The 17,342-nt window shown below is 35.2% G+C and overlaps 1 protein-coding gene across 4 annotated transcripts in view; it reads left to right on the top strand.

The window, feature by feature from the left end:
• The window catches only part of G2E3 (G2/M-phase specific E3 ubiquitin protein ligase), a 66,356-nt gene that overhangs the window by 48,532 nt on the left and 482 nt on the right, over nucleotides 1-17,342 (top strand). For all 4 annotated transcript variants that reach the window (XM_086710005.1, XM_025919599.2, XM_086710007.1 and 1 more), the window contains 6 exons: nucleotides 953-1,077; nucleotides 1,183-1,315; nucleotides 4,183-4,490; nucleotides 7,143-7,324; nucleotides 11,239-11,411; nucleotides 16,145-16,335. In XM_086710005.1, coding sequence (XP_086566131.1) covers nucleotides 953-1,077; nucleotides 1,183-1,315; nucleotides 4,183-4,490; nucleotides 7,143-7,324; nucleotides 11,239-11,411; nucleotides 16,145-16,335 — 1,112 coding nt within the window. The remainder of the gene's footprint in view (nucleotides 1-952; nucleotides 1,078-1,182; nucleotides 1,316-4,182; nucleotides 4,491-7,142; nucleotides 7,325-11,238; nucleotides 11,412-16,144; nucleotides 16,336-17,342) is intronic.

Raw genomic sequence — 17,342 nt, 5'->3', positions numbered from 1 at the left:
GAAGGGTAACAGTGGTTTTCCCTACATTTTAAAATTACAAGGATTAAACTTTTCGTATAAGAGTGAGAACTGGTCCTAGTGTATATTAAGCGCTGTGCTCTTCTTTCTCTTCATCATCATTTGGCAGAACTATCGGGGGAAGCTGGGGAGACACACAGCTGTAGACCCATATCCCATGACCACACAGAGAGAGATTCACCTATACCTACTGGACGGGAGGGTTTCCAGTTGCCTCTCTCATCACCTACACATCCATGCACTCAGGGAATGTATATCCATTTTGATTCATTGAGGGTCTACTCATAATCAAACGAAAAGTAGGCACCACACCACAACCCATACCCACACCTATACAGAAAACACACATACCACACAGCCTAGTGGGAAACATAGGGGTGGGGGTGGGGGTGGAGGGGAACAAATAAGAGAATATGAACATGGGCAAGATAGTAACATCTGGATCCTGTTGAGCTGCCCAATATCGGTGTCTGAACAATCTTTTGTAGGAAGTAATTCCTCACATTGAATTGGAAAGATATTTTAGGTAAATAATATATTTAATGAATGCTTCTTCCATGTTGGACACATTCACATAGCAATCTCCCTTTGGCTGTAGTAATTTCCAAATATAAAAGAAATTTTTTCTTTCTTAATCATATTCTTTCTAGTGTTTATATTTTTGTGTATGTGCATGTACATGTTGATATTTAGTTTAGGTCTTTTAAATTAGCGAATATTTAGAGGAGGAGGTTATAAACATAATAAATGAAATAGGAAAAAAATACTTGAAGAAAAAGTAATATAGTATCAAAGCAGATAATCTATTTTTCCTCCTTTTGTAGAAGAGCTGGTTATATGTGGTTATATGTGCTGGCCTATGGTAGTGCTAGTGGTTGGAATTAGACCAAGTTAATACCAAAATGTAAACATCTGTTTCTCTTTATATCCTCAGCAAATGGGAAATAAAGCGCTGTCAGTGTTGTGGTTCTAGCGGAACACATTTAGCTTGTTCCTCATTACGATCATGGGAACAAAATTGGGAGTGTTTGGAATGTAGAGGTATTCTCTACAATTCAGGTAATATTTTGCAATTTTGAATAAAGAATTTTTTTTCAAATGTATATTATTGAAAAGTTTCTTCCTATATTTCTATAATGCTAACATAGGGTTTTAAATCTGCAGAGGATTTCCAAAAAGCCAAAAAGCATACATTACCCAACACTAATAATGTGGGAATAACTGATTGTTTGTTGGAAGAATCATCACCTAAATTACCCAGACAGTCACCTGGAGCCCAGCATAAAGATCTTCTGAGGTATGTATTTTGAATTGGAGAAAAATATAAACTTTTTTTTTTTTTTAAAGTAAGCTCTATACCCAATGTGCAGCTTGAACTCATGACCCCAAGATCAAGAGTCACTTGCAGTAACAACTGAGCCAGCCAGGCAATCCCTATAAAACTCTATTTTGAAAAAAATTACAATAGGAAGTAGCTTTATACACTTAGCATATTAGCTGATCTTAGTATTCTGGAAGAGTGTGTTTTTTCTTTTTCTTTTCCTTTCCTTTTTTTTTTAATGTTTATTTTTGAGTGAGAGACTGTGAGCAGGTGAGGGGCAGAGAGGAAAGGGGACAAAGTATCCAAAGCGGGCTCCGTGCTGACAGCAGAGAGAGATCATGACCTGAGCCACAGTCGGACACTTGACCAGCTTAGCCACCAAGCATCCCTGAAAGGCGTTTTTTGTTTCGTTTTTATTTTTGTTGTAATGTTTATTTATTTTGAGAGAGAGAGCAGGGGAGTGGCAGAGAGCAAGGGAGAGAGAGAATCCCAAGCAGGCTCCAGGCTGTCAGTGCACAGCCTGATGTGGGGCTTGAACTCACAAAACGTGAGATCATGACCTCCGCCAAAATCAAGAGCTTAACCAACTAAGCTACCCAGGTGCCCCTGGAAGAGTGTTTTTTAAACTATAGGACCAACATATCATCATGAAGACAGTGTAACCGACATGAAAAAAAGAAAAACAGGCTAAAATAGAATGTAAAATATCAGATTGCACTGCACATAGAAAGAATGTGTATGAAATTTATTGTGTACTAAATCATGATGTAAAATACATATTATAGATCATTTTAAAGGTAGTTTAAAATATCAAGTATACTGTGTTACTTTATTAAAAAGGAATCATTTAATATAGATACTATTTTTTTACTTTATAATCATTTGCTTAATATATTTGCTGTCAATGTCAGAGGTCTAAATGTCACCTCTTTAGAAAGTTTAAGACATACTTACAAGTATTATTGTATTGTATTAATGCCTAAATATTTTCCTACCTGGTCCGGTTCACCCCTTCCTTTAGGCAACCTGGTGGTCCCCGGCTCCCAGGAGGTCACCATATTGATGCCGAACTTAGCGCAGACACCCGATTGGCATAACGCACTGCAGCCCAGAACTCCTGTGCTCAAGCTATCCTCCTGGCTCAGCCTCCCTAATGGCTGGGACTACAGGCGCGCACCACCGCGCTCAGCGATGCTTAAATATTTTCATAAAAGCAAAATAAGTAACTTTAAAATCATTCATAAACATTTAAATAAGACTAGAATTACAACCTTATTCTGTGTCAGGTATTTATTCAGCCGAAGTTAAGATTTTTAAGTATATATAACTTTACAAAGGAGCTTATGAAAAAAAACAGACAAGTAACATTATAGTAGCTAAACATGTTGAAATATTTTTTGTTAACAATAGTATCAAGTTTAAACTGAGAAAGTAAAGAATTTCTGTGAAAATATTTGATAACTAGATTTATGGATAGAAATGGAATATGAAGTATTCCAAAAGTGTTTGAATATGAAGTTATTTCAAAAAGTAAAGAATTGCTGTTGTAAGATACCACTTGTGTTAACTGAAAATCTGTTAAAAATGTTTTTATATTACTTTTAGTATCAAAAAAGATGTTCACCTTAGTTTTAAAAATTTTAAGATGTAGGTTTCCAAAGATGTTATACCAGGGAAGTTTGATTCCTTGTTCCATGCTTTAACATCATATTCTAAAAGAATAGCATTGGCATTTCCATTCCAGGCAGGAGCAAGAAATCAACCTGCTACATTAAGGCATACTTCTGAAGGATAGTCTTAATTTCCAAAAGACTGGTTTTCCTGCACCTTGGGTTAATGAATAGTGAGAGGGTTGTGTGAAGAAAAAAAGGCTGACTCACATTGGCACATTATAATGTTTTAGGATGAGAAAAAGTTATACTTGATGTAGAAAGATGATCCATGGACATTGCTCCAAACAGAATTATTTTGAGTACATTAATTCCACGTACAGATGGAGAAATTGAGGCGGGGACAATTGAGTCAGTCCATACGATTGCCTGGAGGTCTTATCAAGACACAGATTGCTAGGCTTCACGCTCAGAGGTTCTGGTTCTGTTTACCTGTTGTGTGGCTCAAGAATTTGCATCTCTGGGGCACCTGGCTGGCTCAGTCAGTGGAGTATGCAACTTTTGATTTCAGGGTTGTGGGTTTGAGCCCCACATTGGGTGTCAAGATAACTTAAAATCTTGAAAGAAAAAAAAAAGAATTTGCATTTCTAATAAGTTTCCAGATGATGTTGCTGCCGTTGGTTTGGAACCACACTCTGAGAATTACTGGTCTATACTAAAAAGTACGATTTAAAGGGTTGTGAATTGTGTTTATAATATTAGCTCTGCTGTTAACTAACTCTATGATTAAAAATACATTGTGTAATCTCTTACAACTGTGGTTTTCTCATAGAGTAAGCAAAGATTATATTTGTTCTATTTTTAAAGGATCTCGTGAACTTGAAATACACTTAAGCAACTGTTTATTATAGCCATTGGCCAAGATGGTGAGATTCTGAGCTTCTGACTCTTATATCTGAATCTACTAAAATGATCAAATTTGATATAAAGATCTATCAACATTCTCATAAATCATTTATGACATTACATTTTAATTTGGTAGGAAATTGGGAAGAAGTCAAGAATTTAGAATCAAATCAAATAATAGGGGACCTGTTGTGTGCTTTTGGGTGGGAGTTGGTGAAGAACTTCCTTTTAATGTAGTTTTCTATTTTTTTATTGGCTATATAACTGCTGTGTCACATGAAGTACTTTAGAGTACTTAACTTTTATGTTTAAATTCATGTTTTATAGGCAAGGCAGCAAATTTAGAAGAGATATATCAACAATAATAATGGAATTAGGATTTCAAATTAAAAAAAAAGCTAAAAGATTATGGATTAATAAAGCCAATATCTGGAATAGTGCTTTAGATGGATTCAGAAATCAAAACTTTAATCCTTCATACACAATTGAAGTAGCATATGTTAATGAAAATGATAATTTTGGAAGAGAACATCCTGGATCAAAGCAAGAATTCCTAAGTCTCTTAATGCAGCATCTTGAGAATTCACCAATATTTGAAGGGTCCTTGTCTAAGAACTTGTCTCTAAATTCTCAAGGTAATTGTTTTATTTATTATTGTACCTACTGAAGATACCATGTATAAAGAAGGAGATAGTTGGTTAGAATTACTATTCTGTCCTGTGGTCGAAATGTATAGTTCACTTTGTTAATAAAATACCGATTGAATCACAGAAAAGAGAAGGGGAGTGATACTTTTACAAGTAAACTTTATAGTGAAACGTTTTTTATTTAAGAATATGCTTAATTTCTTTATAACAAATATCCTCCTTGGAGTGAATTCATAATTAACTGTAGCTTCTTAAAAATGTACTTTATATTCATTGTAATTTCATTTGAATAATGTAGCCAAATGGAATGGATGATTATTTGAGCCCTTCTTGTTCACATATTTGGAGTTTGCTGATAGGATGTTTCTTTACAACCTAGGATTTTTATCAGATACTATTCTGGTCCATATGTAATGGATTTTTTTTTAATTTTTTTAATCTTTATTTTTGAGAGAGACAGAGACAGAGCAGGGGAGGAACAGAGAGAGAGGGAGACACAGAATCTGAAGCAGGCTCCAGGCTCTGAGCTGTCAGCACAGAGCTCGATGCGGGGCTTAAACTCACGAACCGTGAGATCATGACCTGAGCCGAAGTCGGACGCTTAACCGACTGAGCCACCCAGGCGCCTCTGTAATGGATTTTTTTTTTTTTTAATTTTTTTTTTTTTCAACGTTTTAATTTATTTTTGGGACAGAGACAGACAGAGCATGAACGGGGGAGGGGCAGAGAGAGAGGGAGACGCAGAATCAGAAACAGGCTCCAGGCTCCGAGCCATCAGCCCAGAGCCTGATGTGGGGCTCGAACTCACGGACCGCGAGATCGTGACCTGGCTGAAGTCGGACGCTTAACCGACTGCGCCACCCAGGCGCCCCTGTAATGGATTTTTTAATGTACTTTTGCTTTCAAGAATTTTTTGTGTGAAATTATGTATATGATACTTCTCTGGTAAGGAATTAAAACATGCATCTCAGAAGATGGTTAAAAAACCTTTTTTAATTAAAAAAAAAGCATGGTTAATTCTAGCACTCTTTAGGAGCTTTTATACCACTTTTGCTGTAATAGGAAATTTGAAAGAAGTCTCATTTTATTCCATTTGAATTTCCTTCTATGTATGTCATAGAACTTACTTCCTCACTTTTGCCTGAATCATTAAAATAATTGAGAACTATCAAGATTTATTTGTATTATATGCACTACACTGAGTTTAATTCTAAACTCCTTTTAAAAAACAAAAAACAACAACAACAAAACACACTCCAAATAATCAGCAGTGTTAATTCAAGATAGTTTTGGTGCAGTGAGTGAGTGCATGAATTCACAAAATCTGAATTCAGTTTCGTACACATCTGCTTCAGTAGTTTTACATCCTTAGGTTAATTATGTAGCCCTCTCTGGAACTCAGGGTGTTCAACTGTAAAATGTGACTGCTGATACATTGCATATAAAGTTATTGTTGAGGAGATTTCATTTAGTTCATGTATTGATAATGTTACTTATTAATAATTTGCTCAGAACAATTTTAAGGAAAATTTACATGATATCTTTTTGATTTATCAAAGTACCTAAAACATTTTATTTATTTTTAAGTTTTTATTTTAATTTAAGGTAGTTAACATACAGTGTTATATTACTTTCAGGTGTACAATATAGTAACTTGACACTTCATATATCACCCTCTGCTCATCATGACAAGTGCACTCCTTAGTCCCCATTACCTATTTAACACATCCCCCCACCTCTGTCCCCTCTGGTAATCATCTGTTTGTTCTCTATTCTTAAGAGTCTATTTCTTGATTTGTGTGTGTATCTCTCTCTCTCATATTTTTCCCTTCGCTGGTTTGTTTTGTTTCTTAAATTCCACATATGAGTGAAATCATGGGATATTGGTCTTTTTCTGACTTACTTCACTTAGCTAAAACATTTTAAATGATAATTTTAAAAATATTGAAATCTGTGATTACATGGTAAGATAGCATATACTGTTGGGAGTAAATTTGTGCCATTTGGAAGATAATTTAGCGCTGTGTATCAACAACCTTAAAAATGTTTACGTCTTTTGAACTACTAGCATATGTAGGAATTTATAGTAATCAAGTAACCAAAGATATATAAACAAGAATATGGAAATAGGTGTTAATATTGTGTCTCATATAATTGAAAATGTAACTTAGCTAACATAGCCATTAAGATGGTTTACATTGTAGCACATTTGTAAATTAGTCTTAATACATTTATTAACTGTAAATTTGAATAATTTTGAATAACATAGAAAAAGTTTACAATATAATAAGTGAAAAAATGCAGAAGTCAAACTATTTGTGTATATAGTAATATACATATGAGAAATTTACATCAAAATGTGCACACTGGTTATTCTGGTGATAGGATTATAGGTGATTTTTGTATTAAAAGATTTTCTGTATTTACATTTTTCTATTATGGGTCATTTTTTATTCAGAAAAATATATTTAGGTGAGATCTATATTTTATACATGATTCTAATTTCTGTGAATTAAGTTATTTTACATTTATTTAAGTTTTTGGGTATTTAATTTTACTGTATATGTATTCATCACATATGATGGTTATCTTATAATAATAATATAATTATATTTGATGTATTTTTATCTGTATTTACAGCTCTGAAAGAGAATCTTTATTATGAAGCTGGCAAAATCCTTGCCATTTCCTTGGTTCATGGTGGTCCTTCACCTGGTTTCTTTTCTAAAACCTTGTTTAACTGCCTTGTTTATGGACCAGAAAATACCCAACCAATTTTAGACGATGTTTCAGACTTTGACGTGGCGCAAATGATAATCAGGGTAAGAAATGTACTTGTTTATTAAAATAAAGACTATATTCTAGTTATATTTGAATATAAATGATGGACCTATGATAGAATAATACTTCTCTTTTTGTGGTAGTTAAGGTGTATCATCAGTTCTGTTTACCAGCAGGGTTCACAACCAGTTAAGAGATAGATGTTAAGTAAGGTCAGACAACTAGAGATCAAAAGGCCAGGCTTAATGTTGATACAACCAATTGGATAATGTGACTTTGGTCTTTGGTCAAAATGGCTTGTTAACACTTCTCAGAATTAGATGGATTTATCTACCCTGCTAGAAACAACATAAGGCAGGCTCCTTATTGCCTGCTAGAGAGCAGATGAAAGTGTACTTTCCTACAGGCACATGGATATGAAGAGAGCAAGGACTTGGCTTATCAGTCAAAAAACTTACTCTAACTCCTACAGGGAGATAAGAGTGCTAGGTGGAGAGAAGGACAAGGCTGAATTTCTTCTTTAAGGAAACAGTGGGGAGACTCAGTGTTTCCACCTAAAAATAGTTACGATTTTTTGAGCCCTGTACTACATATGACCTTAAAAACAAAATTTAACTATCATAATGCCCTATAAGTATCCCTGTCTACATATGTGTTACTGATTTGGAAACTAATGGAGACACTGAAATCCATTCAACTTTTTTTTCCTTTAGCCTCCTTCCTGCTTAAGCCTACTCTGTTGTCTCAATTGATAGGTAGTATAGTTTAATGTTTAAAAGCACATGCTCAGAAGTCAGATTTTAATTTAAAATAAGTGCTATAAACTGTGTAACCTTGGGCATATCAGTTAATCTTGTTAAGCCTCAGTTTTAAAACTACAAAGTAAGAAAGATGGAAGTCTGTCTTTTTTATTTGGCCCAAAACACTTCATCCTAAAATGGTAGTTTAAATTAACCCTTTAACTCTTCAACTTATTTTTCCTTTTTTCCTCTTTACTAAAACATGTACAGGGGCGCCTGGGTGGCGCAGTCGGTTAAGCGTCCGACTTCAGCCAGGTCACGATCTCGCGGTCCGTGAGTTCGAGCCCCGCGTCGGGCTCTGGGCTGATGGCTCAGAGCCTGGAGCCTGTTTCCGATTCTGTGTCTCCCTCTCTCTCTGCCCCTCCCCCGTTCATGCTCTGTCTCTTTCTGTCCCAAAAATAAATAAACGTTGAAAAAAAAATTAAAAAAAAAAAACATGTACTTTATTATAACTTCATTGTTTCAGCTTCCTCTTTCATATTCATTTCTTCTTATAGTCAGGCTTCTGTTCCCACCACCAGTATCCCAAGTTCCCTAGTTTGTAGCTGATCTCCAGGGATCTAAATCACCATATGCAAAGGCCTTTCTTTCCTCATCTCCTTTTGTAATCACGACTGTCTTGGAATTCATCTCTACAGTTTTTTGTTTTTTTGTTTTTGTGTGTGTGTGTGTTTTTTTTGTTTTTTTTTTAATATTTACTTCTTCCTACTCCTGAAACTTGGGGTAGTTTTTAGGTTTGTCTTAACAGTGCTCACTCTGTACTATTTGGAAACCTTCTCCTTGCCCATAACCTTCTAAATGATTCCCAGACTTGTGTTGTTGAGCCCCTAGACTTTTATATCAAATAGGATCTGAATCTTGCTGACACACTAAGCCAAATATATTTAAGACAGAACTATTTTTTCCCCAGAATTTGTGGGGTTTTTTGCCTGATTTTTGTTTTCAAGAGATTTCTTATTTCCATGCCTTTCTGGAGAATGGGTCATTTTCATTCCTCCGTATTCTATCAGTGTGTGTCAAGTCATCTGTCTCTAAAAGTGGCTTATCTTCAGCCCTTCCTTCTTATTTCAAATGCACTTACTGTACCAAACTCAAATTATGTCTAGGCTTAAATAATTAGGATATTATTCTAATATTCTTATTCAGGATGTTTCTTTGAAAAGTAGTTATGACCACATTGCTTTCTTCCTCAGGAATCTTCAGTGACTTCTCAATACCTATTGAACAAAGTTAGGCTCTTGATTAGGGCATTTAAGACTTCCAGCCCTCCTCATGGCTTTATCTACTCCTATTTCTTTGCTCCTATCCATGTTTGTTCATTCATTTAGTTAACAAGTAACTAGGTACCCTATACTGGTTCATTACTGAAGATAGGGTAGTGAACCAAAGTCCCTGCTTCCTTGAAATTTGCATTTTAGAGGGAGGACAGAAGATAAATAAATATATAATATACTGTCATGTAGTAAAATGTATTATAAAAATAAGTAAAACAGGGGGCACCTGGGTGTCTCGGTCAGTTAAGTGTCTGACTTTGGCTCAGGTCACGATCTCACAGTTTGTGAGTTCAAGCCCCACATTGGGCTCTGTGCTGACAGCTCAGAGCCAGGAACCTGCTTCAGATTCTGTGTCTCTTCCTCTCTCTGCCCCTCTCCCACTCATATTCTGTTTCCCTCTCTCTCTCTCTCTCTCTCTCTCTGTCTCAAAAATAAACAAACATTTAAAAAAATAAGGAAAACAGAGTAAGAGAGGAGATAATGTTTGGGGTATAATAAGTTGGAGCTTAGTCTTAGCTTCCCTAACAGAGACCCCAACAGATACTCATATCTCCAAAACTTGTTATATAGATTTTAGTGTAGAGTCTGACAAATTATGGCTGTAGGCCAAGTCTGGCCTGCTGCCTCTTGTGTTATAAATAAAAGTTTTATTGGAACACAACCCTACCCATTTCCCATTTGTTTTGTGTCTGTGACAGCTTTCACACTATAGTGGCAGAATTGAGTAGTTGCAACAGACACCCTCTGGTTCACAAAGTGTAAAATGGTCTCTGGCCTTTCAGAGGGCTTCTATTTTAGCAGTATAGTTATGATACACCAAGTCATCTAGGGAATTGGATTCCCTCATCTCTTGTGTAATCATGATATTGTCTTCATCTACATGAAGGTTGTTCTTAAAGGAGGAAATAGAAGTAGAGTTCAGAGAAGTTTGACATTCACATTCCATCAGACAGCTCTTAATCACATATAGCCACATTGAGCTGTAAGGAAAGTTTGGCTGTGTGCCTAACTAAAACTCAGGTTGGGTTTGGGGGCATAAGGTAATATTACCCAACTGTTAGTCTCTGAGTGTGAAGGTAGTATTTTGATGAGGGTAGTCAGGAAAAACTTCTGGGATTTCAGCAGAGATCTGAAATGAATGAGGAAAATCATGTAAATCTCTGAAAAAAGTCTTTTGGAAAGAAGAAATAAAAAGGAAGTTTTCTATTCAAATAGACTATTGACTGCTTTCTATTTTTTTTTTTTTTTTTTAAGTTTGTTTATAGCGAGGGAGGGGCAGAGAGGAGAATACCAAGCCCCTGTACCATCAGCGCGGAGCCTGATGCGGGGCTCCATCTCAAACCATGAGACCATGACCTGAACCAAAATCCAGAGCCAGACGATTAACTGACTGAGCCACTCAGGCACCCTGACTGCTTCCTATATTTAATCTTTCTTTCCCTGTGTAATTTTGTTAAAGAGCTAACCTATATGGAAGTGTCTGGCATATAAATGGTCAAGAATTTCTTTGTTTTATGTTGTTCCCTCAACTATTCTTTTGATTCTATCCCTCTTTTAAGTCTTAGCTGATACTGTCTTTCATGAAATCTCAGGTTATCTCATTTGCCTCTCATGCTATGTAACTGTTCTGTGTCAGTTGTTGCCTCAGATGTAAATAAATTTCTATATTAAAGTGGCATTATACTCTATGTTTCTTGAAGGCAGAAATTTACACTTTATTAAACTGGATTGCCATACATTTATTATAGAAAAATAATTCTTGATATACTTTCACTCCACTCTGGTGTTCTCTAGAATTAAATTTAAAGTAGTAAGTGTCATTTGAATGTAAATATCATTCACACGTAAATGGGTAAACTGGGTATATTTTCTTCATTATAGGTAAATACTGCAACAACTGTGGCTGACTTAAACTCAATAGTAAATGAATGCTATAACTATCTCGAGCTTATTGGATGTCTAAGACTTATAACATCAATAAGTGACAAATACATGTTGGCAAAAGATATACTAGTTTACCATGTAATTAAGAGAGTCCAAGCACCCTTTGAAAGGTAAGTTGTTTATATGATTTTCTCAAATTACATGTTTAAAGTGATTGTCTTACAATGTTAGATATATTTGATAAAAATTTAAGCTATTTTAAATAGTGCTTTAAAACTAATGTCTTAAGGATAGTTACTGTTCTAACCCTTTTATATGGAGTTGTGTAAATGTCTCATACTTGGGTAGGAAAAGTAATCATTGTCTCAACTTATAATTATTTTTCTAAATAAAAAATATTTTAAATTTCTTAGCATATAAGCCAACTATTCGATTTCTACCCATTCACTTAATAACTATTTATTGAGCACCTGTTGTCTGCTGGGTAATAAGTACTAAGCATTCTTTGATTAACAAGGTAGGTGTGAGCTTTGCTCTTTGTTAGCTTAGAACACTGGTCTTCAAACTTTTTGTTCTAGTCACCCTTAAAAGAAGTTTGGAAATTTACGGTTCTCACATTTTTTCTATTCTCATAATATAAAATACATATGAAAGTAAGCATACTGGGGCACCGTGTAATCACCACACAAATCTAATAATTACTAGTCAGCCTGTGGCCAGTCTTGTTCATTTACCTTTGTTAATCCATAGATTTAAATACATTTGATGCGTTCAAAACCATTACACTTAAGTTCTAATTGTCTCCATATTTTGCCATTGTAAATCTTCTTTTGTTTCTTTTGAGTTTTGTTTTTTTTTTTAATGTCTCTTTATTTTTGAGAGAGAGAGTGCAAGCATGAGTGGGAAAGGGGCAGAAAGAGGGACAGAGGATCTAAAGTGGGCTTGGAACTGACAGCAGTGACACGATGTGGGGCTTGAACTCATGAAACCATGAGATCATGACCTGAGTTGAAGTCGGACACTCAACTGACTAAACCATCCAGGCGCCTCTTTTTTGAGTTCTTCTGATGTTAACCTTAATGATCTATGATAGCTTTCTTGCTGTATGGTATGATGAGGTCTTTCAGGCTCTGTTTTGCATTTTGAATTAAGGAACCTTTGTTTCTTTGAAAGGGGAATAGTATTTGAAAAATACAATCTGGATGCTAGGAATGTTTATTTTTGCCAGATTAGTCACTGTTTTTAGGCCTTTTCAGTGGAGCCAAACTAGGAAATATAGGACTGTTTTGGTTTGGTTTCAGGTTTTTAAGGTAAAAAATATATTGGCTTTTAGTGATAACTTCAAATTCACTACTACAAGATTTTTAACTTTTTCTTTGCTCCATGTTGAGAATCTTAATTGTCAACAACACAGGAGAATTAAAGTATGAAATAATTACTCACTTGATTTATTCCACATTTCATTAATAACAGTCTCAAATAACATTACCAACATTATCCCCAATACCGTATTAGTATTGAAAACAGATTAACATTTTTCTAGAGCTGTGTAAATTATTGTATTTTAAAAACATTTGGAATATTCTGTTTTTATACTACTAACTGAATATACATTTTATTTTCATTTTTTATTTTTAATAATTTTTACTTATTTTTCTTCTTTTTTCTTTCTTTCTTTTTTTTTTTTAGCATTTATTTATTATTGAGAGAGAGAGACAGAGCATGAGCATGGGAGGGGCAGAGAGAGGAGGAGACACAGAATCCGAAGTAGGCTCCAAGCTCTGAGCTGTCAGCACAGAGCCCTATGTGGGGCTCGAAGTCACAAACCATGAAATCATGACCTGAGCCAAAGTCAGACGCTCAACCTACTGAGCCACCCAGGAGCCCCTACTTATTATTTTTATTAATGTTTATTTCCTTTGAGAAAGAGAGGGTGAGAATGGACGTAAGTTGGGGGGGCAGAGAGAGAAAAGTGGGGAAAGAGAGAATCCCAAGCAGGCTCCTTTCCATGCTCAGTGCAGAGCCCAACGTGATGCTGATCTCACCACTGTGAGATCGTGACCTCACATCAAGAGTCAGATGCTTAATGGATTGAGCCACCCAGGCACCTCTATTTTTTGTGATTTTTAAAAATTTTGTTTTATTTTAAAATAATGTCAAATATTTGCATGGTTCCAAAGTCTAATCTGTAATGAAAGTATATTGAAAGAACTCAGAGGCACCTGGGTGGCTTAGTCGGTTAAGTGTCCGATTTTTGATTTTGGCTCAGGTCACCATCTCACAGTTTGTGAATTCAAGCCCTGCACTGGGCTCTGCACTGACAGCACAAACCCTGCTTGGAATTCTCTCTTTGCCCACTTTTCTCTGTCTGCCCCTCCCCAACTTGTGTCCATTCTCACCCTCTCTTTCTCAAAAAAAAACAAAAAACAAAAAAAAAACTCAGCTCTATGATACCAGTTGTATTCAGAGGGGTATAGCTTTCATCTTTATCACATTCACCTTTCATTCCCTGATGAAGTAATCATTTTAGTGATTTTCATTGTGTATCTTTCTATTATTTATGGGTTTAAAAAAATTTTTTTTTTTTTTTTTAAATTTTTTTTTTTTTCAACGTTTATTTATTTTGGGACAGAGAGAGACAGAGCATGAATGGGGGAGGGGCAGAGAGAGAGGGAGACACAGAATCGGAAACAGGCTCCAGGCTCTGAGCCATCAGCCCAGAGCCCGACGCGGGGCTCGAACCCACGGACCGCGAGATCGTGACCTGGCTGAAGTCGGACGCTCAACCGACTGCGCCACCCAGGCGCCCCTAAAAAAATTTTTTTAATGTTTATTTATTTTTGAGAAACAGAGAGAGACTGAGTGGGGGAGGGGCAGAGAGAGAGAGAGAGAGAGAGGGAGAGAGTATCCGAAGCAGACTTCAGGCTCTGAGGTGTCAGCACAGAGCCCGATGTGAGGCTCAAACTCATGAGTCATGAGATACGACCTGAGGGAAGTCAGGCACTTAACCGACTGAGCCACCCAGGCACCTCTACTTGGGGTTTTTTTTTAATGATAGCAGATAAATATTTGTGTGAATGTGTACTAATTTCTTTTATTAGATAAATAGTAACATACCATCCACTCTTTTTTCTGGTTTTTTTTTTTTAATTGGCAATATATTCTGGAGATCACTCCACAGTAGAAAATACTTGTAGTTTAGAATCTCTATCACATGGCCTTTTCCTCTCTGTGTCTCTTATAAAGAGACACTTTATAATCCACTTGTCATTGTATTTAGACAGCCCAAGTAATCTAGATAGGATGATCTCAAGATCTTTAATTATATTTATTTAGACCTTTTTTTCCAAAGGAAAAAGTCTACGTCTTTTCAGTCTACGTCAGGATGACTGACAGTATTAGGGTTTGTTTCTGGCACATCTCTAGAGCTAGAGCATGGAAACAAACTTGGGAATTTGCATGCCTGATACAATTCCTCTGCAAGTGGTTTGTAATAGGGTGGTAGAGGGGTATACAGAGAAATGAGCAGCTAAAAGGGATTTCAGAAAAGGAAATTCATAGGACTAGGTAATAAGGGATGGAAGAGGAAATAGTTAAGGATGACTTTTAGATTTAGCTATCCTAATTTGAGGGATAATGGAGGCATATACTGTCAATTATGGTTCAGATTCTGGTAGTAAGCTAATTAACTTTCTTTTGGACTTGATAATTGTTTGGTTGCTTGGAATATATGGTAACAATTAGCCTGTTGGGTATATTTCTGGGCTGGAGGTAATAGATTTTATAGTGATGAGTGAGTGTATACCTGCTAAATACAGCCATGGGAGAGGGTAAGGGAGAAGAGAAATTGGCCTTGTTACAGATCAATGAGGGAGAAACAGCAACATTTAAGGCAAAATAAAGAAAGATGAAGCTTTGTAAGAGCCTGAAACGATCTGGCCAGAGAAATAAGAGAAACCAGAAGACTGATGCTGTAGAAAGAGATCATTCATGAACTTAGGGCAGTTTTTCCTCAGATACAGACAGGAATGGAATAAAAGTGAATAGGAAATAAGCAAATGAAGATAGTGAATGTACATTAATCTTTCAAGTGGGTGGTCTCCTACTTGACCATCTACTTAGAAAGGAAAACAGATGGGATTGAAAGAATTTTTTTTTTTCTATTTAAAGATGGGAAAGATAAGCACATTTCTGTGCTCTGGAGGAAAAGCCAATAGAAAAGGAGATGAATCTGTAGCAGGTACCTAAGAAGGTGGGTAGGGGATCTAGAGCCACAGGTAGGGCTCAGTCAGTCTGATAGACAAAAATAAACCTCCATTCTTCCTTACTAGTAAGAATGTGCATTTTTAAAAGTTTACTTGTATTTTGTTAATTACCCATTCATATTTAGCTCATTTCCTATTAGATTGTTCTTTCAGAAAAATGACTTCAATTTTTTGTATATTAGAGAAATTAGTTTTCTGTCATGTATATAACAAACATATTCCCACTTTTTTTTTGTCTTCTTAATTTCTTTTTAGCAGTACATATTTTAATTTTTTTATGTGGCTAAGATTTATTACTACTATTTTTCTTTGCATTCTCCAGGCATCTTCATTCTTCTACCAACTAACTTTGCAGTGTAAAATACTTCACATGTCTACTTTTTTCCTTTTAAAAAGTTGTTAGCTTAATTTATAACTAGTTTATAAACTCAAATAATGTGAGCAGATAAAATATTAATTTTATATTAGTATACCTGTTTGTTATTGATTTAAAAGTATCATATCATGTATATCTATATTATTATATATTTTTCCTCATATGTAAGTATATGTGGTAGTAAATTAGCTAGAAATGTGAATTTGTAATTGTAATACCAAACACATGTATAAATGTTGGCTTATTGTTTATTTCTCTTAAGTTTTAAGCAGGGTCTGAAAACTCTTGGTGTTTTGGAGAAAATTCAGACTTACCCAGAAGCATTTTATAGCATCTTCTGTCATAAACCTGAGAATCTTTCTGCAGAAATCCTTAGTGATCTTTTTACAGTCCACACATTATCCAATGTACAGTCTTTGGGGTTTTGGAACAGTTATTTACAGGCTGTTGAGGGTATGTGGATGTTTTATTTTTTTTTAATTGTCTTAGAAAAGTTGTTATAGTATATTAGTTTATTTCTTTGAGTTTTGCTTTTTGGTAATAAGACTTTTCATCTAACTCCATATTTACAGAATGTATTTCAAGACAAGTTTATATGACTGAGTTAAAAGTGATCAGGAAGGATTACAAAGTTAAATTTTGCAATATATTGTCCTCTTGATAATTTGAGGTGAAAGCATTCTTATGTGTAATTTTAAGAAACAAAACAGATGAACATAGGGAAAGGAGAAAAAATAAGAGAGAGGGAGGCAAACCATAAGACTCAATTATAGAGAACAAACAGAGTTGCTGGAAGGGAGGTGGGCAGCGGGATGGTTTAAATGAGTGATGGGCATTAAGGAGGGCACTTGCTGTATGTAAGTGGTGAATCACTAAATTCTACTCCTGAAACTGATATTACACCGTATGTTAATTAACTGTTATTTAAATAAAAACTTGAAAAATAAATAAATAGGGGATTGCCACAGCATAGAGTAATCCTAAAACTAGTCATCGATTTCATCTTTTGCAATGTTAAGTTAAATTGAATTATTCTTCATCCATTGCTTAGGGCTATGGAAATGGTAAATATCATTGAGCATTAGCTATGTAAAATCATTCCATTTAAATTGAGCAGGAAGGATTTAAATTTTAGTTAAAATTCTTTTTAGGTGGGCTGTTTAGTTGTTTTACACCATTTATTTTTCCTCTCTGCATTTGATGAACTAGTTTCTTAAAGAGGGATGATCCAGAAATGGTTTAAAATTATTTTTATTATCATGCCCACTGAACCTCTTTAATTATATGATAATTTTATATTAGAGAAGGCATTCGAATGTATAATGAGTAGTTCTACTAAATGATTTTCTGAGTTCTACTTTGAGGTTCAAATAAACATTTATTGGATGTACAGTTTTCCTCTTATTACATTTGATCTGGTGATTTAGTTTGTCTAAGATAGATGTTAGATTCTCTGCCTT

Source organism: Puma concolor, chromosome B3 (genome assembly GCF_028749965.1).
Source record: "Puma concolor isolate L17-30 chromosome B3, mPumCon1.1.hap2, whole genome shotgun sequence".
NCBI classification, from domain to species: domain Eukaryota; kingdom Metazoa; phylum Chordata; class Mammalia; order Carnivora; family Felidae; genus Puma; species Puma concolor.
This window is presented reverse-complemented; position numbering and strand designations above follow the sequence as displayed.